Source organism: Miniopterus schreibersii (assembly GCF_964146895.1).
Source record: "Miniopterus schreibersii genome assembly, chromosome: 1".
NCBI lineage: Eukaryota > Metazoa > Chordata > Mammalia > Chiroptera > Miniopteridae > Miniopterus > Miniopterus schreibersii.
Window position 1 is genome coordinate 37,726,367 of NC_138101.1, and position 26,758 is coordinate 37,753,124.

General features: G+C 34.9%; 1 protein-coding gene across 2 annotated transcripts in view; it reads right to left on the minus strand.

Annotated features, from left to right (window-relative positions):
- Window positions 1–7,817: 7,817 nt before the first annotated feature.
- The window catches only part of UBA6 (ubiquitin like modifier activating enzyme 6), a 67,513-nt gene continuing 48,572 nt past the window's right edge, over window positions 7,818–26,758 (minus strand). For both annotated transcript variants that reach the window (XM_081141731.1, XM_081141732.1), the window contains 13 exons: window positions 26,206–26,295; window positions 26,016–26,096; window positions 25,175–25,303; window positions 23,050–23,101; window positions 22,898–22,961; window positions 21,858–21,927; window positions 20,454–20,525; window positions 17,604–17,721; window positions 15,621–15,814; window positions 14,453–14,580; window positions 13,457–13,544; window positions 13,083–13,177; window positions 7,818–10,125 (listed from right to left, as the gene is read on the minus strand). In XM_081141731.1, the coding sequence (XP_080997857.1) occupies window positions 9,990–10,125; window positions 13,083–13,177; window positions 13,457–13,544; window positions 14,453–14,580; window positions 15,621–15,814; window positions 17,604–17,721; window positions 20,454–20,525; window positions 21,858–21,927; window positions 22,898–22,961; window positions 23,050–23,101; window positions 25,175–25,303; window positions 26,016–26,096; window positions 26,206–26,295 (1,317 nt within the window). In that variant the 3' untranslated portion in view covers window positions 7,818–9,989. The remainder of the gene's footprint in view (window positions 10,126–13,082; window positions 13,178–13,456; window positions 13,545–14,452; window positions 14,581–15,620; window positions 15,815–17,603; window positions 17,722–20,453; window positions 20,526–21,857; window positions 21,928–22,897; window positions 22,962–23,049; window positions 23,102–25,174; window positions 25,304–26,015; window positions 26,097–26,205; window positions 26,296–26,758) is intronic.

The following is a 26,758-nucleotide window of genomic DNA, read 5'->3' on the forward strand; positions in this document are numbered from 1 at the left end:
TCAGGAGTTTGGACTCATAGCTGAATGGGGCACAGGAAGGAATGGCTAGAGTCCTTAGTTTAAGTTGCTTTGAGCTGGGAAATGGGAGTTGTAAAGCACTAATGGTTAAAATCAGGAGGTTTGTAGAAAGGATGTTTCCAAAGAAATATTATTAAAAAGAAAGTAAGATTTATTTGTTTCATGTTAACCCATGTCAGCATTCAGCTTTCTCTCCTGACACAAGAAGGCAAGAGCAATGACGGAACCAGAATAAAGATATTACCTCAATTAATTTTTCCCAACTTCAGAAATTAGCAGTATAAATTAAAAGCCACTTCAAAATATGATAGAGTAGGTAACTGATATTAAGCTAAGTAGGAAAAAAAAGTGCTCCCTAGAGAAAAATTTATTAAGAACCTAGTTACAAGTCAGGGATAAAATAAAAACTAAAAAGCACCTGAATAATTCAGTATTTAATTAACTAACACTTATTAAACACACAACCAATGATCTAGTACAAGCAGGAAAATCAATTCATGTTGCAAATCAAAAACTGCCCTGTTCCTTGACATTGGATCTTCATTGAATCAAGCTTTTCCACCCACAATTCCTAGTCCAAGAACCCACCAGAGAAGGGTGAAGAGAGAAGTTGAAGAAAAATTTACATATTGCATGAAGTAAAATGGGGAAAACATCTTTACGAATCTTGGTAATTTATTATTTTCAAAAGGAAGACCTTACTTTTAAAGAAAACCACCTGTTTTCCTGATCCTGATTACCAAGTCACTGACCTGCACACAAGAATTAACACTGTAGCATGTAATTCATTATCTTATCAGAATGAAACCAGTACATTGGGAAACCATGGAATGTGGCTAAAAGAGTAACTTGCAGATATACACATTCCCGTATACTGATATAAGTTGAAAACATATGGTCCTTTCTCTAAAGGGAATTTTTATTTTCCTAGGCTTCAATTAAATATATTTCCCTCTATACAATTTCCACAGCAGTTTCTCTAGTTTCCCCAAAAAAGTTCTTTTTGGAGTCTGATTTGACCAATTTATCAAATGTCATTCTAATTAGAAAACAGACATGAAATGTACTAGGAGGAGCCTTTTTCCAATTGAAATACTCTACACCATAATTTTTGTTACTGGAAATAAATGAAATTTACCCATTTCCATGTTTTTCCCTAATGTGTTTTTGCTACCTCCAAATCAACCCATACCTTCTTTAGTAAAAACATTAGTCTACAAGGATGGTATATGTAATCCCCATTTCACAAGTACGACACAGTATGAAACTGATTATAATGGCTTCAAAGTACTGATTGCTTAGCACTACACTAGGTCTACTAAATCAAAACCTCCAGGGTATTTTTTGGTAACTTATCTTCTTCAAGGAAGCTTCTAAATAGTTTTGATGGTCATTCAATTTGGGAATCACCTGTACAATCAACTAAGAATCAAAAGATATGTCTTATATTCTACTCCTGGTTCTAATCATTTGGATGTTTAGCTACTTTGGTTTCCTTATCTGCAAAAATTAAGAAATTAGAATGGATTTCAAGATCTGCTTAGTTCCAATGTGTTATAATGACGTGTCCTTGTAAGAAGAGATTAGGACACAGGAAAAACTATGAGACTAAGGGAGAAGACGACCATCTACAAGCCAAGGAGAGGCCTCAGAAGAAACTAAACCTGCTGAAACCTTGATCTTGGCCTTTTAGCCTCTAAAACTGTGAGAAAATAAATTTCTGTTGTTTAAGCCACTCTGTACTATTTGTTATGGCAGCCCCAGCAAACTAATTCAATTTGGGATGTCTAAAAATAAGCAGAATCTTAAAGTTTGCTATCAGTTAGCGACCTACTTCTTTAAAATCAACTGTGATTTCAAGTGTGTCAACAGATTCACAAGATTACAAAAGATCTATCTAATTTACATCTTTTTCCAAGGATCTTAAAATTAAGTTAGTCCAAATAAAGGAGAAAACAAGATTCTAAAGAATTCCAATTTGCTACCATTTTAAAATGTTGAGTGAAATCTTGCATTCGATAAGAAAATACAGTGCTTCATATATAACAAAAACAAAAAGGACTCTTAAGAAAAGAAAAAAAAAGGACTCCTGAGGATAGTGAGGCAAAGTGGCTGGACTGCAATGAAATGAAAAGGAATGTACAAGGGAGACAGAAAGAACCACAAAAACTGCAGAAAATAAAATTGCCAAAGACCATAAAATGGCGCTAGAGCTTAAATGATAGATATTAGAAAATATTTGCCATGACATAAAAGGTGATCTAGCAGTTTTAAAGAGAACCAAACAGAAATTCTAGGACAACCACAATTAAAAAAAAAATCAATGCATGCAATAGTAAGTACATAGGAAACAGATGAAGGTAAGTAAACTAGAATATGGGTTAGAAGAAATTATACAGAAAAAGCATGACAAGACAAAAACAATAGGAAAATATAAAGGAGAGGGTGATAAAATATGAAAAGCAGAGTAGGTCGGCCATTGCTGAGTGACAAGCCCACAGAAAAAAAGAGAATGGTAAAAGAGGTAACATGTGAAGGAGAAATAGCTGGGATTTTCTAAGAACTAACAAAAGACACAAATCTAGATCCAAAGAGCTGGAAAAAAAACCCCAAAACAGGATTAATAAAAGAAGTCTATATCCAGACATATAATAAAACTGCATAAAAGGATTACCTTAAAGAGATTTCTTTAAAGATCCAGTATTTAGCCTGATAGCTGACTAAAATATCTCCAAAATGCTGAAAGATAATAAACATCAAATTAGAATTTTACATTCAGCAGAAATACCTTTGCAGAATGAGGAAAAAAGTTTGTTCATACAAAAAAAATCAGGAGCATGTGTGCCACAGTGAACTCTCACAAAATAAAATTCTGAAAAAAATATTTCCGGTAGAAATTTATCCCAGATGGTAAACCTGAGTTACAAAAGAGAGTAAAGAGCAAAGAAAGTGATATATGTGTCGGTAAACATAAATACTGATTCTATAAGCAAAATAATAAAGTCATGGAATTAAAAGACATGAAAACAGAATTAAAATACATAACACAGCCCAGCTGGGCGTGGCTCAGCGGTTGAGCATCGACCTAGGATCCATGAGATCAGGGTTCGATTCCCAATCAGGGCATGTGCCCCGGTTGCGGGCGAGGCAGCCGATCAATGACTCTCTCATCATTGATGTTTCTCTCTCCCCCCCCCACTTTTCCTCTCCCTGAAATCAATAAAGATATGTTTAAAAAAAAAAAGAAAAATACATAACAGAAATAGAATACATGACTATAGTATGCAAGTAGAAATTACAGAATTGTTCTAGTTATGTCTGTGTCTGCATAATCAGTAATCCCAAAGCTTAGCTGCATAAACAAACAATCCATGTTCATGGATTTTGTGGGTCATGAATTTGGCAGGGCACAGCAGGGATGGCTACCTCTGCTCCAGCGAGTCTGGGACCTGCAATCTGAAAGTTAGCTTATGCACATGTCTGACACCCGATGATGGCAGTAGGCTGGGGCTGTTCTCTTCATGTGGACTGGAGTTTAGGCTCCCTCACAGTATGATGTCTGGATTCCAAGGTTTAGCTTTCCAAGAGGGAGATAGCAAGCAAGAGAGTGACAGCCAAGAGAAAGCCTTTTATGACCTAACCTAGGAAGTCATAGAGTTATATATGCTTCATTCTGTTATATTAGTTGAGGCAGTCATAGCATTTTGTTCGGGTTCAAAGGAAGTGGAAACAGATTCTATCTCTTGATGGGTGGTGTTGTGTATGGAAAGCTTCTAGAAGAGCATGTGAGATTGGAAATACTGCTGTAGCCATTTATGGAAATTATAATCTGCAAAAAAGGGTAAAGATAATGATTAACTTTAGTCTGACTTAATCTGAATATGCATGTTGTAAAATAGGGTAATTATCAAAAGACAAAAGCCACTAGTAAAGACAAAAGTACACTAGCAAAGAAAAAAAAATGTACAGCTTAGGAGAAGAGAAACCATATCATTTATATTAAAAAAGAATTTAGCCTAAGGTTTTGGGAAAACTGAAAATGTCAGCAAGGCACATAACTATCACAGGGCAGAGGGTGAGATTATTAGAACCTGGAACCCTAGATGAGATACCCTGCAGAGTGCCAGAGAAAAGTTAGTGAATAGAAACCCACCACAACTTCTGGAAGAAAAGCCATGCTGACAATATCAGGAAGCAAACAGCAAGGGTAAAAGTCTCTTCTCCCTTTGTCCAGCATCCCAGCCTCCTTTTAGTGTTCCCTGTTTATAGAACCTAAAGAGAGCCAAACGGCAAAGGAGAAATGTAGTTTGCAAAACTTCAGAATACAAAAGGGTGTCTAGATTGAGAGAATAATTGGCATAAATGGAATAAAGAAACTAAGAAAATACAAATTTTAAAAGATAAGAAATTAGAGAAAAACAATCACAGAACAGGCTAGAACAACAACAAAATCCCCCATACAATGACAGAAATAAATCTAAATATATCAGTAATTACATTAAATGCAAATGGCCTAAGTGTTCAGTTAAAAGATAAAAATTATCAAATTGGATATAAAAAGCCCCCATATTCAAACTCTAGGCTGGAATGAAGAAACACGCTCCTAAAAAAAAACCGAGTCAAAGAGGAACTCCTAACGAAAAATAGAAAAATATTTTAACTAAATATTAACAATAATAAACATATATACACATACATACACACAGGGTGGGGAAGAAACAGATTTACAGTTGTTCATATAATAAATAATACAAGTTAATAAATATTAATACAAGAACTCTGTTTCACATACAACTGTAAACCTACTTTTGCCCAACCCTATATATGTATCAAAACCTGTGGAATATTGGCTACAATAGCAATTAGAGTATAATATAGTAATAGAGATATTTACAACTCTATTTTATTTCCTTATTTTTAATCCTCACCTGAGGATATTTTTTCCGTTGCTTTTTAGAGAGAGTAGAAGGTAAAAAGAGAAACACCGATGTGAGAGAGACACATCAATTGGTTGCTTCCCAGATGTGCCCCAACCGGGGCCGGGGATCGAGCCTGCAACCGAGGTACGTGCCCTTGTGCCTGGAATGGAACCCGGGACCCTTTAGTCTGCAGGCTGACATTCTAACCACTGAGGAAACTGTCTAGGGTGAGATATTTTTAACTTTTAAATGCATATGTTTGAAGACAAGCTGAAAATGAATGAGGTAAGCATCCATCTCAAGAAGTTAGAAACAAGAACAGTAAAAAAACCCCAAAGAAAATAGAAAAAAAGTAAGTAATATTGATAGGAGCAAAAATTAATGGAGAAGAAACATAACAGAGAAGATTAACAAAAACAAAATTTGGATCTTAAAAAAGACTAAACACTGTTGGTCTTTGTATACAGGATATCCGAAAGAATTTACAAATAATTTATAAAAATCACAGCAGATCAAACCAGATACAGAAGCAATGCAAAGAAATCAATTATATTTTACACTAATCAACAGTTAAGAAATGAAGTGGGGGCTAGGTAATTTGGTTTAACATTCTCATTTGAAAATATTTAGATAGTTGGACAAAATATATTAAAAAGTGTTGGGAGGACATCAGAGAGTCGTTAGTGAATAATTATCAGGCTAATATCTGGGAAAAATAGAAATTCATTACGGTGAACCCTTCACTTGGGACCACTTGTTCCCTGGGAGCTTTTGAAGAACTGAAAGAGTCCACTGAGAAACTGAGTATAGCTAAGGGACTAGGGAGTCAAAGGTTGATTGACTATAGTGCCAGGCAAGGGCGGGGCTAGTAACCCTAGCTCACTCTGCAACCCTTAGGGTTGCAGGAGTAAGGGTTAACAGGAAGAAAGAGTACTAGGACAGTCTACAGTTCAGCTCTGAGTGACATGGATGACTCAGTCTCTAAAACTGGGTAAAAATGATCCTGAACTACTAGTGCCCAAGTGTCTGGAAGAGCACACAAAAATATTCTTTAGAGGATGAAAATTACTATGTTGGGCATCAAATTGTTCGTACAATTTTTCAAATATAATATTGGCAATCACTGAAAAATAGTAAGACACACAAAAATATATAATAAAAAAAGAGGATTAGCAGAAACAAAAGAAAAATAAAAACAGACCCAGAGAATTTCAGATTTGGGAATTATTAAATACAGACTATAAAATAATGCTTTTCATGTTCAGGCAGACAAAGGATTAAATTACAGCAAGACAATTGGAAACTGCAAGAGGGACAGATTTCCACATGTGCAAACAGAAATGTGAGAACTGAAAATACAAAGGCTAAGAATAACCAAGACACTCTCACAGAGCAACAAGCTGGGAGCACAGCTCTGCGAGATATCAAAAACAATGTATCAGCCACGGTGACAGTACCAGGAGCACGAGCACAGAAAAGGGACAAAAAGTTCAGAAACAGAGGTATAAATATAATTATATACAGAGTGGGGCCAAAGTAGGTTTACAGTTGTTCCTATGGGCAAATAATACAATATTAACAAACAGTAATACAAGAATAAACTGTTTCGCATATGTACAACTGAGAAACAGGATGTCTGTACTGCTCAGGAAAAATTGTTATTCTCTAATAAGATTTAAGATAAGAATACCCTATGACCAAGCAATTCCATTCCTAGGTCATACCTTACTTGCACGAGGAGATACATATAATAATGTTCAATGGGGAACTGTGATTGTCCCAAACCAAAAGCAACAGAATTGTCTGCAGTCAATAGAATGAATAAATGGTGGTATGTTAATGAAAAGTAAATTATATGACAATGATGATGAATGAAGTATAGCTATAGGCAACAACATAAATTCCTTGTTCAATGAAAGCAGCAGCCAAAAAAGAATACAGTTTGATCCCATTTACATAAAGTTCAAAACCATGAAAAAGTAAATGGCACTGTTTAAGTACATACATAGGTGGTAACACTAAAATTAAAACAAAGACAGAGTTATCACAGAAGGTGGGGTAGTATTGCCAGAAGGTATGTTGCCGGAAGCTGGTTTTGATTGGGAAGGGACTACAAGGGGAGTTTCTGGGCTGCTGTCAATGTTCTATTGATTTGAGAGTTGGTTAGACAAGTCATTACCTTAAAATGATTCCTAAAACTGCATATAAATATTTTACGTACTCTTTTCAATATATTGTTAAAATATTTGTTTCTCAATTAAAAAAAACAAAGCTAGGATGTGGCAAGGGAAAAGTAAACACAAATTACCTACTCATTACTTACTAGGATCTCCAAGATCTCAATTTCCTGTTGAATTTGATAAAAGCAAAATAGCCAAACTCATACCCAGTGATTTTATACTAAATAATTACATATTTATGATTACAATGAATTTTTGGATAATATTCACTGTTGAATTATTAGATCAAGAGGTTTTTCCTCAAAATCTCAAGAGAACAATTTTCTGTCTTCATTTTACTAATTATAAAATAGTGGACTTAAACAAAGAAACATATCTATATTTCTGAGTTCTACCTTTGGGACGATTTAGAAGAACTTACAGATGAGTTAACATAACTGCTTTGAACTCCAAAATGGAAATTAGAAATCTGCAACTAACAGTCTAGGATTTAGCAGATCTTCTAGGTCTCACATGGTCACCACCATTTATCCCCAATTGTTTTAATAGTATTTCCAGGAGCCAAAAGCACTTTGAAGTAATGTCCCTCCACATCTCCATGACTACAAAACTTGAAAACTAGGAAACACCAAAATTACCCACAAAATAAATAGTAAAACTGGAATCTCTGGAGTCAACTATGGAACAGGATTTACAAAGATAGTCACATTTCTTAATTTATTTTTAATAAGTAAAAAATTACTCAGTGGTACTATACAAAAGCAAATTGTTAATTTTTGCACCTGGTATTGCAATCACCAACAGTAATCTCATAGTACAGAAATAAACAAGACAGAGAATGAAAAAAATTGTCATCATTAACTTCGTCTTGGCTTTCTAGCTTAGAACTAAACAGAAGAAATTAATGGCAAAAACCATTACTTACAGAAAAAAAGGCAACAAAAGGGTTTCACGTTTAATCACAAAATGAACTTAACCTCCGTTGATTTTGTTTTGTATCTGCTAAAGCACTGGTCTCTGTAAGTAAGAATTGATAGTATGGTTCTAAATTTACTTTTGAAGAGATCTGGAGGTTTACATCAAATGATAAGCAAGCTCTTTACTTACTGAATGGCTACCAGGAAAATATCAGTTACTGCCAAGGAGCACAAAACAAGATAAAAGTGAAAAAAGGCATTTTACAGAAAAGCCCTTTTATTATTCCTGGCCTATAAAGTTCCAAGCCATATAACTCTGCTGCTTCTGGGTTCAATTTTAAGTAACATTAATTTTAAGCATTACACTTGTAATATGCACAATGAGAGAGGGTAGGATATGGGGAACCAAAAAATAATTGCTTATTTCAAAGGGAGCCACTTCCTTTAAATTTATCCTGTCCACTTCTCTCCACCTCCCAATGCACAGATTATCTGTTAACCATACAAATTCACCCTCCACTTCTAAAGAAATTTATTTTCTCAAGAGGATAATTTTACAAAATAAAATAATAAAGCTGGCTGACAGAGTTGTTTAAAGTATTTGTAAATAAAATAAAAGTTAAGTAGAGGGTATAAAAATATACCAAATTGGAATAATACTGATGTGAATTTGATTTTTAGTTTATCAGATACCTATTAATGGTCTGAATAGGAAAGCAGAAGAAAAGCAGCTAGAGGAAAATGGCTTCTGGTGCTTACATTTGCTTTAGAATACACGACAGTCTTAGAAAAAGGAAACACTTGCTGTTTTCACTGAGTTTACAGTGCTGAGTACACTTTATGTTATTTTAATGAAAGCACTCACATGAACATCTGTAACAGTTCATATCAGAAAACAGAAAGTATCAATAAAGACCTAAAAAAATAAAGTTTTATTTTCATCAACTCCCTTTCCGGGACTGCAGAATAAAATAATATGTTCCTCTTTAAAATAAAATATTAAATTTTTTTTTCTGTCCATCAGGTTGCTGGAAGAAAAAAATCCAAGACTCAAGTAGTGATAATTTTTTAATTTCTAGTTTTCACCTACTTCTAAAAAACACTCCCTTCCCAAAGACCTTTTACTCTTACATACTACGACAACCAGGTCTAGAGTTCCAAATAAATAAAATGGCCACATCAGAAGGCATATTGAAGAGTCAAGTGATTAGCCACATTTATCTGTCCCCATTCACGGATTCTCTAAGAGGGTTGTCAAGGCTCCATATAATACTGTTAACGTTTAGTCCAAGTTAACATGTCATCCGACCTACTGCTCATGGCTTACAACACTGCTGCTATCAACAAAGATCCTGATTCTTGGGAGACAGCAATATAACAAACTCTGGTTAAACTAGTAGAGGTAACAGGACAATAAACGGCAACTGTACAAGTTAAAATGTCTACTCTTCATCCACCATTGCCATCCCTTCGTTTCCCACTGGTCTTAAATTCAACGCCTAATCATGAACGGTGCGGGATGCCTGACATTATTTGTATAGAAAAATGGGCCTCAAATACAAAACAAACAAGAAATTCATAAAATAGGATTAAACTTTTCAGATAGTTGCATTTGTTACTTTCATTTTCTTGAACTTTTATCTCTTGTCATGGATACATATTTTTTCCTTCTACTCACCCAGAGGTTATTACACAGATTTGTTGTAAGCATTATAAAATGGCATTCCAATTCAGTTGCTTGTGATCATATCCACATATGAAGCACTAGACAAGTGTATACTATGCTCCAAAATGTTTTGCAGTTCTTCAGTGTAGTTTCCTGATGATATTTCCCTTAAATTAAGGCTTCCTCAAAGAGAAATCCATAGTAATATGAGCTCATTTTTCAGCTTCTGAATTAAGTGCACTCTTTCCAAAATCAAAGAAGTCCTGGAGCCTACTTAAGACAACTTCTGTTAATCAGTGTCATGACTAAAGTAGTATCTTACTGGAGGTCCAGGCAAATCTTCATCTCCATCAGTGTCTGGGGCAAACGACACAGTAAGATCCACATACTTCTTTTCAGTAGAAGGTTTCACAAGTTTATGCATTCTAAGAAAAATAACCAAAGACAAATAATTTGGTAAATTTCCAAAATGCATGATTTGCTGACTAACTGCCCAGAGAATCTGGACTTGTATCTAAACTTTAATTTCATTTTTAACCCTAATAATCCACTTGGTTTCAGATACGTATATATTGTTTTTACTAAAAGGTCTTAAGACACTCATTTACCTAACAGTGAATCATTTTGGACCACTGCTGTCAGTGATAAAGAATACAAACCATTTATTCAAAGACAAAAACAAAAAGTGAAACAAATCCCCCAACACATACAAAAAAACATTAAAAACCCAAAATGCTTTTTGAAAGCACTGATTTCAAAAGACAAATTTTCCTATACCTCCTATAAAGTTTAGCGAAATCATAAATTCTTCTCAAGCATGTCTTTGTAAAGAGTAAAAAGCAAGCAAGATTTAATTCTTCAAACGCAAGCTAGAAACATTATGGTAAAACACATTAAGTTTTACCTTTCCCTTATATCCTATATTTATCCTATGTACCAAAAAACCATTTAGACAGATTGGTAGTTAAAAAATAGTCACAGGGATGTAAATTACAGCACAGGGAATATAGTCAATAATATTGTAATAACTACCTATGGGGCCAAGGGGTACTTAAAATATAGGGGGAGGGACACCACTTTGGAAAGTATATGATTGTCTAACCACTGAGTGGTACACCTGAAACAGGATAATACTGAATGTAAACTGTAACTGAAAAAATAACTGATGAAAAAAAATTCTAAAAAAAAAATAAAATCTACCCTAAGCTGAAGATTTGACTTAGCAGTTTCCATGGTACTCTGTAAAAACCTTTATTGATTATTCAATTACATTTTAATTATTGTTTAACATGCCCCATTCCCTTAGACTGTGAACTCCTTGAGAGCAAGAGCTATTTGATAAAGATGCACGATGACAAAATATTAAAAGGAATAACATTTATGGAATACTTTTTACTTGCCATTACATCACTAGTCCTTACTCTGAGAAATATCATTCATAAAACATATCATGCTGGAGGTTACAAATACTGGCCAATTCTATACAGCATTTTTGTGAATTATTCACAGCAAATTTTAAATTTCACTAGCTAATACACTTCAGGACTAGGCAAATCAACCTTATCTAGGTAGTAATCCAATAACAGAATTCTAAATACTAATCTTTATCCAAAAGATACTAAGGGATCTGAAAGAAAAAAACAATATAAGCCAAATTAATGGCTTAGCTAATATAACAGAAATTTTGTTTGTGAAGTATAGATAATTAAGACTGGATTATAATAATAAAAACCAGTGAATAATCTCATTAATTGATGATCATAGTTAAAGCTGACGCATCTTTATAGCACCAATGCGGAGATTTATTTAATCATATGACAAATATTTATTAATGTTTATTTTGTGCCAGGCACTGGTCTAGGTGCCTGAACTATGTCAGTGTAAATAAAGATTCCTACCCTTTGTGAAGCTAATGGTCTAGGTCCTAGGGGGAGACAGATAATTAATAACACACATTAAAAATAGCCCTAGTTGGTGCGGCTCAGTTGGTTGAGCCTCATCTTGTGCACCAAAAGGTTTCCAGTTCGATTCCCAGTCAGGGCACATGCCTAGGTTGTGGGTTCAGTCCCTTCTTGGGGTGCATACAGGAGGCAACCAATCAATGTTTCTCTCTCACATCAATGTTTCTCTGTCTCCCTTCCTTGCTCTCTAAAAATCAATAAAAACACATTAAAAAATATATATATATGGTATCTACAAGTCAGTGATAAATTCTAAGTAAAAGAGAAAAAGCAGAGCAAAGGAGACTGGGCATGCTAGGAGGGGGGAGAGGGTAGGATGCAGTATTTAACAGGGCACAGGCAGGCCTCTTCAGAGAGTACAAAACCAGAAGCGAGAGTCAGCCAGGGCCATCTCAGCTAGAGCAAAGGTCTCACGCTGGTGCACGACTGGAGCGCTCAAAGGAACGGGAGCCTCGCAGAGCTAGAATTCTGTACAGAGTGGAGTAGGAAGGAAACTCGGAGTGCCGGGGCAGGTCACTCCCGGCGGCACACCTCTTTGAACACCGGCTTTGTGCCCATTGGTTAATCCTCACCTGAGGGCATTTTTCACTGATTTTCTTACAGAGAGGGGAAAGAAGGGGAGGAGAGAAACACCGACGTGAGGGAAACGCATCACATGGGTTGCCTCTCGCACTCACGTGGATCAGGTATGTGCTCTTGGCTAGAATCAAAACCCACGACCCTCTGGCCTGCAGGCTGACACTCTGACCACTGGGTCATGCCGGCCAGGGCAAGACCTGCTTTTTTTGTTCCCTTTCTTTCTTTAGATCCCTACTGAAATGCCACTTTATAAGGTATTCCCTATGACAAGCAGAGGAAATACCTAGATTACTCAATACAATACAGCGATTTACCCCTTATTCTGCTTTCTTTCCTCACTGGCACTTAACACTATCTGACACACTTGTCTAGTTGTTATGCAAACTCTCCAAGTAGGACAGGGACTTGGCTTTGCTCACTGCTATATCCCTAATGCTTACAAAAGTACCTGGCCCGTAGGAGACGCTCCAAGTCTGTTCAATGACTGAACATAACAATTTGGTATTTTTGTTTTATACTTCAGTTTAACATTCCTGGTAATTATGTGTGTCCACATGAGAAGTGGATCTATTTTCACTTGGTGTATTGACCAAATCAGGTTTCTAAGCCTATTGGCTGAAAAGTTAACTCTGAACTACGATAAATTCACAAGGGTATTATAATCTTACGAATCTCTCTTGAGAGGTAGCCTACTGAGCTTGATGGATTTATGTTCTTTTTGGCTGCCACTGGGAATAAGTCACATACTTTTATCTGAACTTTGATAACCTCTGTATTTAAATTTCAAGTGTGCATCCAGCTTATATGTTCTGTGAATCTTCTACATATAGTGTGATACTTACGTTAATTTCAATCTTTTTGCATGACCAGGCATTACAGGAACATAAAGCATTTTGACGCCCTGTACCACCATCGTTGGCTCAATGCCGTACTTCTCCTGAAAGTGAATATCCAAAAGAGAAACAATAATCAAAGTTCTGTCTAAATATAAAGTTAGGGGTGACAATGTTTTACAACCACTAAAAAGAGATTAAACAAATTCGGGCTCAATATTTATAAAAACCTCCCATGAAATTATGTGTAAAAACGAAGGTTCCAAGCAACTAATGTATAAAAAGTAAACTCAAAGCAACTAAGTAAATTGTCTTATTTTGAATAAGCAACTAATGTATAAAAATTAGCAGACTCAAAGCAATTAAGTGTCTAAGTGTCTCACTTTGACTGCATTTATGAAATCCAAGAGGGTGAAATCTTCTTTTCCATGTATAGTCCATCTGTCCCAAATTGTAAATGATATTCCATTTCTGTTGCAGAAAAATATTCAGACAAAAACATTTCAATTTTCTTCCCTTTAATAATAAAAAGCCCCAGAAGTCCATTATTTGTAATTTAGCTAGATATTAATATAGGAGGAAAAAGGAAAATACAACTTCTAAAATATTCCATAAACTTATTTCCCCAACACACCACACAGGTAACCACTTTTATCAGTTCCTTGTTGATCCTTCTATTGTCTCATTATAAATCAGTATGTCTTAGTGAGAAAGTTCTCTCCCTCTCTCTTTTTAAACACGTGGATGAGTTTCACTGTGTGGATGTTCCAGTGTCCTACTATTGAACACCTGGGTTGCTCCAATCTTTGGCTATGATAAACAATGACAGAATGAGTATCTTGTACATTTATCATTTTATATGAATGTAAATGTGTCTGCAAATTTGAAATATAGTGCTATATTCCCCATATTATGGGCTATACTATTTTATACTCTCGACAGTAAATATGGGAGGGCTTTTTCACACTCTTGCCAAGATAGGTGTTTTCAAATTTTTGGTTGTTGTTAATCTGAAAAGCGAAAAATGAAGGTCCAGGGCAAGTGTTTTGCTTTGTCACATAGCTTTTGGAACTAGATTCTAAATCGCATGTTCCATTAGTCAGACACTGAAGTGTGTTTTAATTATCTGGGTTAGGTATATGAAACCATAAGACAGCACAACACTAAACAGTGTGACAGATTAAGTGTTGTGAGAGTTCTGTGGCTAGTTTAGTGAGAAATACTTCATGAAGATAGGGTTTTCACCTGGCCTTGAAGAGATGGCCAGAATTTATACATGTAGAAAAGAAAGGAAATGTGAAGCTGATATTTTTCCTTTTTGAAAGGTAAAAATTTTATTTCATTTTCATTATGCAAGAGAAATAGACTTTCATGCATACCTGATTTCAGTTTTTCTTACTTCAGATGTTTCTGTAAACACTACAACTGGAATGGCTAAGTTAAGGAAACAATTTTTGTAAGCTTCAAAGGGATAGCCACCAGCTACTTTGATCATCTCCAATGTAATCTAGATTAAAAAAAAAGGTGAACTGATTATATAAAAAGCCTAAAAGTATTCATGACTTTAAGTGCCTCTATTTAATTTTCCTAAATTCTTCTCAAGCATTTCTCTGTAAAATCAACTATTGGACTGGAGTAACATAATTTTCTTATAAGTCTTTCCACTTTTAGCATATTTTATACTTTTTCTTTCTTTCTTTTTTAATATGGTTTTATTGATTTCAGAGAAGGGAGAGTGGAGAGAGAAACATCAATGATGAGAGAGAGTCATTGATCAGCTGCCTCCTGCACACCCCCTACTGGGGTTTAAGCCCACAACCCAGGCATGTGCCCTGACCAGGAATCCAGCTGGTGACCTCCTGTTCATAGGTTGACACTCAACCACAGAGCCATGACGGCCAGGTGATATTTTATACTTTTAAACTCTCTACCTGTTCTATATATAGTGACCAAAATTATTACAACATTTATTAACTTGACCAGGTAATCTTCCTACTTTGAAAGCAGACAGCAGAACTCAAGAATACAATAGTCTAAAAACATATAATATAGGAGCAGATAATTACATAGCTTCTAACAATAACACTCTAGTACAGTATAATAACTAGGGCCATCCTAAAGATTCTGAATCATTAAAGAAAGATTAAATTGTAAGAAACTTGAATCACAAACAGTAATTACATATTTTTTAAGGCAAAGAACTAAAATTCAAGAGGAAAGACTAGGATAGTCCATTTTATTCAAGAAAAAGAGCACCTGCTTTGTATGGAAGGCCCAAAGATGATTAAGAGGGTTAGTGCCTGTAAGAAAAATTAGACTATCTTGACAGAGCTTATTTTTTTTACATTAAAATGTTTATATACCTGTAAAATCTCAAAATGCAGGTTACTTATTTTAAAAAATACCTTGAAATTTAAAATTCTAAGATCAATATGTATCCCCCTCCTTTTCTAAGATCTCTGAGTGACTAGTTGGAGGTAGTAATGGGAAAAACGGGAAAGAGGCAATGAAAAGGAAACATTTTCATTGAAAAAATAATAAACTCACCAAGCCAGAAACTGCAGCAGTGGTTGTTGCTATAGCAGGTATAATTTTACCAGCTATGAGCTTTGTTTTGAAACGGTCGGCTGGTTCAATGCTATACATTGCAGCACGAAGATTTGATGCAGCTGTGATGAAATCTATGTGTCCATTATGATCATCATCTTTTTCAAATGAAAGCACTGCCATCTGAAGGTCACCTGATCATAACAACCAGAAAAATAAAGTTTCCTAGTAAGTGATAACGGTTTTACTAAGTGAAAAGCAGTGTGTGTTCACTACTCCTACAGAGTCCTTTTTGTTTGTTTTTGAATGACTGAAACATACAAGAAAAATGCAGGGAACTGGAGGTACTGAAGGACATGAAAATAATGGCTTTTACATTAGAGAAGCTTCTGTATTATAAAAACTTTCCCAAAAAAATAGAAAAATAAGAAAGCCATGTACCACATCTGCTAGCAAGTGGTTTACAATAAAAAGGCAACATTGGGTATTGTTCGCAAGTTGATTTGAAAAATACTACTCTGAGCCTGGCCGGGTGTGGCTCAGCGGTTGAGCGTCCACCTGGGATCCAGGCGACTGGGTTTGATTCCTGGTCAGGGCACATGCCCGGGTTGCGGGCTTGATCAAATGACTCTCTCATCATTGATGTTTCTATCTCTCTCTCTTCCTCTCTTTTTCTCTCCCTGAAATCAATAAAGATATATTTTTAAAAAAGAAAGAAAAATACTACTCTGAAACATTTGACCTCTGGTAACTAAGAATAGGTTAACTTGGTCAAATAAAAATATGTATCTTTTAAAGATTTCTTTTTTTTTTTTTAAATATATCTTTATTGATTTTGGAGAGAGGAAAGGAGAGGGAGAGAGAGATATAGAAACATCAATGATGAGAGAGTCATTGATCGGCTGCCTCCTGCACGCCCCTGACTGGGGATCGAGCCCGCAACCCGGGCATGTGCCCCGACCGGGAATCAAACCCCGATCGCCTGGATCCTAGGTTGATGCTCAACCACTGAGCCACGCCCGGCCGGGCAAAATATGTATCTTTTAAAAAGATTTCTACATCAGAGGTTCCCAAAATCATTTTGTAGGTAGGTGTAGTTTGATCTGTGATGAAATGAGAATGTAAGAAACAATAATATGCTTTTTCCAGGACTATAATTAATAAACTAAGATAACTACCTTTTATTTATAAAATAAATAGTTCGCTAATCCAGGTTCTTTTCCCTGAATTTTACTGGTCTGTGCATAAAATCCAAAAGTTTGGGAACTGCTGATTTATGTAATAAAAATATGATGAGCAGGTCTAACAACATGAGCTAGTAACTCCGTTTTTAAGGAATTAAATGTTCTTTCCCTATACTTAAGACCAAGGATTTAGGCAGGTCAGTTTGTATTACCTGTGCGTAATTATGGAGACTAAGAAGCCAAGAAAAAAATCTGTCTATGCATTTTATTCTGAAGTGACTTAACTGAATTTGTCTAAAAGTTAGTCTCCATAAGGACTCGTTTTTGCTAATTATGCTAGTCAGTCATAAGTTAAAAAGGAATCACAATAGAACCTCAAGGATTAAATTACTCAGAACAATAACAAAGCAGGCTTCCATTTGAGCATTTGAAAGTAGGACAATGGTGGAGAAAATTTTGAGTTCAGTCACAGTTTAAGATGAACAGTACCTTTCATTACATCATAAAATCAACTAACATCATCATTATTATTGCTATTACTTAATCCCATGAGCTTTTGGGTATAGAACTTCATAAAAATAAAAATTCCTCCAAGTTCAAAACATTTTAATAAAGATTTGCCCTGCCCAGGCGATCGGGGGGTTCGATTCCCAGTTGGGGCACATGCCCGGGTTGCGGGTTTGATCAATGACTCTCTCATCATTGATGTTTCTCTCTCTCTCTCCCTCTCCTTTCCTCTCTCTGAAATCAATAAAGATATATTAAAAAAAAAAAAAAAAAAAAAAAGATTTCCCCTTACTTGTGGTAGCTTCATTAGATGAAATAGTCTTTTCAAGCTGGAAAACAGCATTCCTCTCATCTTCACTGCTGATAGGAACATGGTCTGGTTTCCGTGCTGTTTCATCTGTTTGAACAACCTTTAAATATATGTATATATGTTCACTAATGTATCACATCCTGTACCTAAGTTTGGTTACCATACCTGTTTTATTAATTAAATCACAAGAAAAAAATATTCCCCCTATCTCATTTAATCAGATTATTAATTATTATGGTGCAATGTATTTTACACCTTCCACTAGTAGATAATATCATGGTGTTTACTTACGTTTTCTTTATTATCTGTCTCCTAACACTAACACCTAAACTCTACGAGAACCTATTTTCTTAGGGATCTTTATCTTGTTCACTGAGAGAACCTCAATACATATATCTAAATCAAACTTGTTCATAATGAGTGTAAAAAAACATTTACTGAATAGCTTATGAGATCTGAATTTATATGGTTCTCTTTTAAAATTCCACTCTAGCCAGGCTGGGTGTGGCTCAGTGGTTGAGCATCGACCTAAAATCCAGGAGATCGCGGTTCGATTCCTGGTCAGGGCACATGCCCAGGTCGCGGGCTCGATCCCCAGTCAGGGGTGTGAAGGAGGCAGCTGATCAGTGACAACTCTCTCATCATTGATATTTCTCTCTCTCTCTCTTCCTCTCTCTGAAATCAATAAAGATACATTTAAAAAAAAATCCACACTAAAATATAGTTAATAATAATCGAGAGTTTGTGATTCTCACAAATCTACCTTAAAACAAACTGCATGGCTCTAACTAGTGCAGAGCTGTTTTCTGTCTTCAAAGAAACTGAGGAAATCCATAAAATATATAACATAGGCATCCTTTAAATATTTGTTGATTGCTGACAAGCAAATATTTCCCAATGCAGGGCAACACATACAAGTAACTCATCCTTAAGGAATTACTTATTGATACGAGGGCAGTGAAGTTAATATTCTCAAACTAAGAAAACTACTTATATAATCACTAATTAAAATACTGTTTCTTATACTAAAAACACATCTAACTCATATTTATAGATTACTTAAGAAATATTAAAACGTCAAGGAGAAGGAACATGTTTGCTAGAATGTCTAGTTAATATTTTTGGTTGTGGCATCTTTTAACTAGAAGTGCTAGATGCTGAAGGTTTGCTGTGAATTGCTTGGAGTTTTGGAAAAAACTTATATAATTCACATTAAAACTAGCTAAGTTACTAAGGATAATTTATTACCCCAAAAACACTGATTTAAAAAAAGGCAGGCCAGAAAACATATTGAAGTGCAACAAAGACTAGTAAAGTTATTGATGCATGATTCCTTGGTTTCAAAGCACCTTTGCTCATTTGCAAAACATGGGCTAGGAATCTTCTTTATATAGAAATGCTATTTATCCTTTCTGTACTTTTATTCTTAATAAGCTACAAGTCATGAACATTTCATTCCCCAAACTCATCTACTGCACAAAATCTGTCTACAAGTTTTCCTTTTCCTGAAAATAAGAATGCAGAGTGGAAGATTGCACACACCATGTCTTTTTGAACTGAGCAGAGAGACAGTCATTATTCCACATTTTCCAGTATAACTAAAGGGTAAGGGGAACAGAAGGCTGTTTTCTGGATGACTTTTAGAGTGCATATAAAAAGGTACAGAATGAACATGTGGGGGGGAAAAACTTAGTATTTTCAAACTTCCCTATTTACCCTGCCTAAATTTCACGTTCCCCCATCTCTCTCTCTTTCCAACATATTTGCCTGGCAAAATCCCAACCCTTATTATATCCAGTTTTCTGTCTGTTCTACAGTAGCGCCAAAGCAGCTAACTGCCTTTTCTCCAGCCACATTCAGTGGAACACATTAAGTTGATCAACATTAAGTGGATCTGCAGTGCCGTCTCACAATTCTACATCTTTTAGTTAAGTGGCTTTCCCACTACCCTGGGCGATTATTTCACATCTTTTTGTGGTCAAACTTCCTTTTCTCTCCTCCTTCAACCCCTTGCTCAGCTATTAAGCTTGCTTATTTCAAATAAGAAAGTGACAATCTTTTATCTCCCCCCCCCCCCCACTCCAATTCCAATCCCTTATACATCCGTCAGGGCTACTGCAAAATATACACAGAATCCAACCCCTTATCGCAACTCTCCCGTTACCTATTACTTCATTCAAACCATCATCATCTTTTGCCTATAAACCTCTTAATACCTTTTCTTGTTTCCCCTCTTTTGTCTCATCATTCTTATCACAACAGCCAGAGTCATCCTTTTAAATATGTCACATTGTGTCCTCTGCCCAGAACTCTCCACTGGTTTATTTCACAATAAAACACAAAGTACTTATCACAACTCCAACTACTTACTCTCCAATCTACTGTCTTCCACTCTTATCTTACATATTTCTCCTCCAGAAAAATTTTGGTCTTTTGAGTCCATCCTCTGCACCTGTTCCTGATGCCTGCATTGCTCTTTCACCAGGTAACAGTATGGCTCACTCCCTCACTTCTTTCAGGCTTCAGCTCAAACTTACCTTGTAAGAGAGCCTTACCCCTTTTATTCCATATGCAGTGTCACCAGGTCCATCATGCTTTGTTTCTTTTCCTGTTTTATTTTTAGTTCTTAGCACCAATGCCTGCTTTGCAATATTATATAATTATTGCCTCCCCCTTTTTTTAGACCACCTCTGGCCCACTAGAATATAACTTCCACAAGAGCAAGGATTTTGCTTTGTTCTTTCACTGAAGGATTCTCCAGGTTTAAAATGGGATTTGACACACATAGAAGTTCAGTAACTATTTGCTAAATAAAAGGATTTTTAAACATACCTTACTGGAAGGTTTGAATTCCTGAATCTTTACTTCGGAAAGAATATTCAAGAGGGCATCTGCTGATATGTCCTGTTGTTTTAAGAAGTAATTTTATCAACAAACTTATTCTTTTAATTCTGAATTTGAAGCTAAAAACATCCTATAAAAAAATCCTTTTTCATACAAAAATACTCAATTTATCATTTGACTATTCAGACTACATCCATTTATGATATTTACCTTAATTTCTATAGAAGTATCAACCATAAAGTCTAGGGGGAAAGTGGTACGTGTGAAAACTACTTATTTGTCAAAAAACCTGAAATCAGTTCTTTCCACAAATTTTTATAAAGGTAGTTTTATGACTGGCTGTTATCAAACTGAGTGCTTTAAGATCCGGGACTATCTCTTCATTGTTTCAAAATGCTCCCTGCATAAAGTTATACTCAATGAATAAATAAGTAAGTAAATGGAATTCATACCTTTGGAAATAGGAAAATATTTAAATGGTTCAAGATGAACTTAGGTAAATTTAAGGTTATCAGATCAGTATTTACTACTAAGAAGCTGCTTAGGAAAAACTGAGAAAAACTTTTGAGGTCACCTATGGCACATCACAAAACTACAACTCTTTTTACAAAAAGAATACTAGAATGAATGCCACTATTTTTATGGGACATGTACGGTATATCTTATTATATATTAATTCTAAAAAGGATTAATCTACAACAGACATTTTTATCTGGATCCTAAATAGCTAGATCCATTTGGGTCTGGATCTAAAATAGCCAGTATTAATTATGAATCTGGTTCATATTTCCCCATTCAGCCTACATAAAAGTATAACAATTTATTTAGTTCTAATATGCATTTGTGGGGAAACATTCACTAATGCAAATTTGCCTCTCAAATAAAACCGTGTTAGATCCTTTAGTCAATAAAGATAATGCCTAAGAGAATAGATATGATAAGCGTTAAGAAAAGTCAATATGAGGTGGCATTTTCAAATTTCCTGAAAAGCATATAAGAAAGTATCATAAAGTAAGCCAAATAAATGTTAACAATGAGAATCTTTAAGGAATATTTTAAATTTGCTAAAAAAAATAGTTCCCTTTGGGTTTTCAGAGTAACTACAATCGAAGTTAATAGGTTATAAATGTTTTAAAGTTAAGATTGCTTTTATAAATATGTTTCACTACTTAAACTCAGGAAGAAAAATTAACTTTCTTTTACTTAGTAAGGCTGCAATGCGATTTAGCTTTTGCTATGTTAGAATGGGCAACAATACAACATAATAAAAAGCTTGTATCAAAGAACAATTCTCATAATATATAAACACCTTTTGACGATGCAAATAGCTGGTAAGTCATTTAATTCTAGCTTGGCTTTGTATCATTTGCTAAGGCTTGAAGAATATCTTACCTCTTCTGTAAATGGAATGCAATAGATTGCAGCATATAATTTTGCAGCATTAAGGAGGAAACTGAAGTGCCTTTTGAAATTAAAAATATAAAACAAAATGTGAATACACAGTTTCAAATAAGATGTTTAATTCATCAGAAACGACAGCCTTTTAAGATGCTGAAGAAAAATAACCACAGAATTTTTGTTACAGGATTTTTTTAAGTCAGGCAGTGAAGTTCTGCCTAACTTAGACCTAAGCATTGCAGAAGCTATAGAGAGAAATCATCAGATGTTTATCCTCATAAGCACTGATATTTAGGTAGTGATCAATTATTACTTTGGGGATATAAGTGGCCGGAAAAAGAAAAATTAGACTAGGGAAAGAAAATTCATTTTAATTCATAAAAAAATTACACATTTGGTTTTATAAAGTGTGTATCAGGTTTAAACTAAGCAAATGAGTTTGTTTAAAAACAAAGAAAGGTAAGTTTAATAGGAGAAGCAGTCAGGATTAGGTGAGTAGAAGCCTAAAATAAGCACCAGATGAAAAACTAAGCATAAAGGAAAGCTTGCAACTGTTTGTTTATACATAGATATGTGTGTGTGTGTGTGTGTGTGTGTGTATGTATATGTGAGTGTATAAATAAAGTATATATCTCATATGGATAGGTATACAGGTATTCACTCAAAGACCAACTCTTTGAAAATTAATTTGAGATTATTTAGGGAGGAATTTAGTAGTAATCATTTTTACCCGCAAATAACTTAAGTTTCTTATATACTAGCTTCATTAAATAGAAAACATCTGCTGTCACTTAACTTTATGTATAAAGTCAAAGAGGTGACCCTTCAGTTTCACTTTAGAAAAGATAAAAATAATGAGGTTATTTACCAAAGAGAGTAAATAAATAGATTGTGAGGAAAGGGTTGTGACTGGCTTGACTGGACAGCCTATGTTTAACATTAAAGAGTCTGAAATTTTCTCCCAGTAAGATAAACCTATACAAAGTTAAAGATTTACAATAAAAATACATATAAAACTGGATAGAAATACTTACAAAGGTTCATTGAAATCAAATTTTATTGGACAAGGAGGCCTCTTTGGTGACTGCCAAAACAAACCTAAGAAAAGATATAAATATTATTTTAAATGGAGGCAGCCAGTAATAAGTTACATTAAACTTTCTTCTCAACACTGAGTTATACTTACTGCCATCTTTTAATCGAGTATCCAAAGGGAAACAATAAAGAAGCTGAAGAGCCTAAAGAAAAAAAAAATGAAGTTAAAAAAAAAATTAAAATGCACAAAGATACACAGTGAAGTCTCCCAGCTACTCTTGTACTCTATCTGTCCATTCTAGATTCTGTCACTGCCCCCTCCACGCTGCCCTACCCCAGCCCAATACCTGGAATAAGCTCTATTGTTATTTTAAAATCAACACTTAAAACAGCCCTGTCGGGCATGGCTCAGCAATTGAGCATTGACCTAGGGTCCAGGAGATTGCAGTTCGATTCCTGGTCAGGGCACATGCCTGGGTTGCAGGCTCGATCCCCATTAGGGGACGTGCAGGAGGCAGCCGATCAATGACGACTCTCTCATCATTGATGTCACTCTCTCCTCCTTTCCCTTCTTGTCTCTGAAATCAATAAAGATATATTTAAAATAAATAAATAATAATGTACACAAAGCCATTTCAAAATGGAGTCTGAGTGGCCATCCCAGAGAAACTGACTCGCAGGTCTTAACCCTCAAACCTCTGGAATAATAAAATTGGGCAAAATTACCACTGGACTGGGCCTAAGGCAGTACTGTATTCCAAACAACTGTTTGCAAAGCTAACAAGGAAGCATTATGACCACTAAACTGAAAATTAAAAAGACATTCTTTAGAATTAGTAACGCTATGGTGGTATCTGCATCTACAGAAATTCCTTCTTTAGAGTACTAAGACCCACAAAAAACTTTCCCTTCTATTCATGTAATCTTGCCCCTTCTCCTTCTCATGAATACCCCTGGCCTTCACCTCCTAATAAAAACACTATTCTAGTTTCTGCCTCAATCAGTGCTTCCTAAATAGTTATTCTTTTGGATATCATCTAAATGCTTATTGTCTCTCAATTTGGCTTTTTATTTTCAGGGTAACAGCATTTACAGCAAACAAAAATATAGATTATTTCATCCCTTTTTACAGAAATAGTGGCATAGATTACATTTATTCTGTGACTTTCAAAGAGCTAATCATTAAAACAAAAAATTAAACCAGTAAAATATATATTATTTTGTATTTTAAAATATGTTTGAGATTTGCTTCAAAACCATCCGGGGAAGGGTATGTTGGGCGGCGTTATAGATGAAAACAAGATTATCTATGAGTTGATAACTGTTCAACCTTAGTAACAGATACATGAGGACTACATGGGAGTTCATTACACTATTTTTTCTATATTTCTCAATTTTTCCATAATAAAAAAGTTTTTAAAAAACCTACAAAAGGCAGGGAATAAAAATAGGTCTTGCAAGCTAGAAACGAGAGGGCACTGATAACCAGGGTAAGAGTAACTTGAACAGCGATGGGAAACAGACATTTACTGGACGAGGACTTTGCAATGGTGAGTGGAGACCACTTTTTCCAAGCAGCGGGGCCAAGAAGAAATGGAAAAACAGGGATTAGTGTAATCAAAATTTTAAAAAGATGAACTTAATTTATATCCCAATAGGTAAAAAAAACCTAAAGAGAGGAGGAGACTCAACGAGAGTGCAGGACACATTCTAGCCACTGTTGCCAGAGGTAAGAATAACAGCTAATGTTAGTGTTTATGGGTCAGATTCTGTTCTAAACACTTTACTTGTATTAACTCATTTGAGCCGCATCACTGCCCTATGAACTAGGTATCAATTTATTACCCCCATTTTACAAATGAGGAAACAGACACAAAATATGATTATCAGATAGGATGGGGAAGGCAAAATTGCAACAAAATTTATGATTGGATGTCTATTTTTTCAGCCTCTTGCTTTACTCTGAAAAACAAACTACTTTTAGACTACTAATGAAATGTATTTCTTATACTCCCGAAGGAATTGCTACTAAAACCCAATTTTGCAAATGGAAAGGATCAATTAAATGTATAACTAACGAGCCAATGAGTGAAGTTTAATCAGTAACATTCAAAGAGAAATTAGTTGTGTGCCCAGCATCTGTTCTCACCTAATTTACTTCTTATTTCTGAAAAGCTTCCCGAAAGAGTAGACATTTCAGTCAATGAAATTAATTTGGTAGTAATTAAATAAGCCAAGGAGAGACCTTTTCTTAATGTTTTATAATGCATACTTACCTTATGGTTAAAATATTTTTCAAACTTTAATCTTGCTAATTCTACACATTGGGCCCAATTTCTAGGTCTTCTGCTAAGTAACTTAATAACTTGAAAGGAGCCTTCTAAACTGTGTCCAGTTTGTAGCTTCTAGAATGAGAGAAAATAAAACAAATGCATTTCCAATTAATCTCTCAGCTCCCCCCACCCCCGGAAGTATTAAAGTGCCACCTCCTGCTCCTCGCCACTGCCTTTCTTTTCTTTTTTCTCTTTTTGGAGGGGAAACAGAAAAAAATAGCACATGAAATTTTAACTCTAAAGTTTCTTGTCTCCCAAGTATTCTCATGTCTTGCTAGCTATTAGTACTATATTATGTTCTGACTAAAAGAAGTAACAAGAATAATGTTTCATACTAAAAAAGCTAGCATTTAGTATATAGAATTAAAGGAACATAAGAAAACATCTTTGAAGTGCCCTCACCATGAGAGTAATAAGTCTAAGATATTACTGTCCAATTGTGAAAGTTTCATTAGAACTCAAAGAGCTTAACACGCCATTTTATTATTTGTAGCTCTCCTAGCATTATTGTAACATGCTTTTTAGGTTGAACCATATGAACTGATGTTGTGTGGGTCAAACATGGTCAAATATTGGCAACTCCATATAGTTGAACCAAACTAAAAAGAAAGAAACTAAAAAAGGTCATTTGTGACCTGCTAACTTTAACATTCCTTAGTTACCTACTACAAACAATAATAATCTCTTTAATACCTTTTTAAGGAGGTAAAATAAACCATTTGCAGGGAACTTGAAAATAAGATTACACAAAGTGTTGTTTCTATTAAAACATATTGATTTTTACCTGTAAGACTTCTTCTGCAGATGAATACGCTTGCCAAAATTTGTTAAATAACGAAGGCTTGTGGGAAAAGGAACTTTCAAACTATTATGGAAAAGAGGGAAAAAAGTTATAAAAAGAGTCTAATTGAAAGTTGGAAATATCTTTTCTTATACAAAAATAAAAATTCCTTAAAAAAAAACACCTTTCTTACCTTATCTCTTGCCCACTGTATAGTATGTTCGATAGCAGCTGGAAAGGATTTTAGAGTACAAAAAGGTATTTCCTCTTCTGGGGGGTCCCGCTAATTTATAAAATGTGACAATAGACAGTTAAGAGAAGAAATGGCAATTTTTTATTGAATGTACTTGAATGTTTTAAGACCATTAAAAAAATAAAGTTCAAAAATAAAAGAAATCCAACATTTTTATATCTTCTCTCTTCTGGGCACTAACAAGGCAAGTTATTCTTTTGACACTTAATCTACTTGTCAATAGCAATGTAACAACAAACATGAATTCTATTATCACTTTTATCTCTGCACTCATTTGGCACCATGTAGTACTCATGGCAGATCACCATATATAACTAATTTTTCCCTTCCAGGAATCAAGGATACATTTAAAACTTTATACCACTCCCTATTATGAAAAGTAATTCAAGAATCCCCAATATAGTATAGTGCTCAGCATACCATGAGTTCTCCATGGAGGAAAAAACTGGGGAGCATGAATGTGTCCTTGATGCTTGGTACAGTTTTTAGTAGA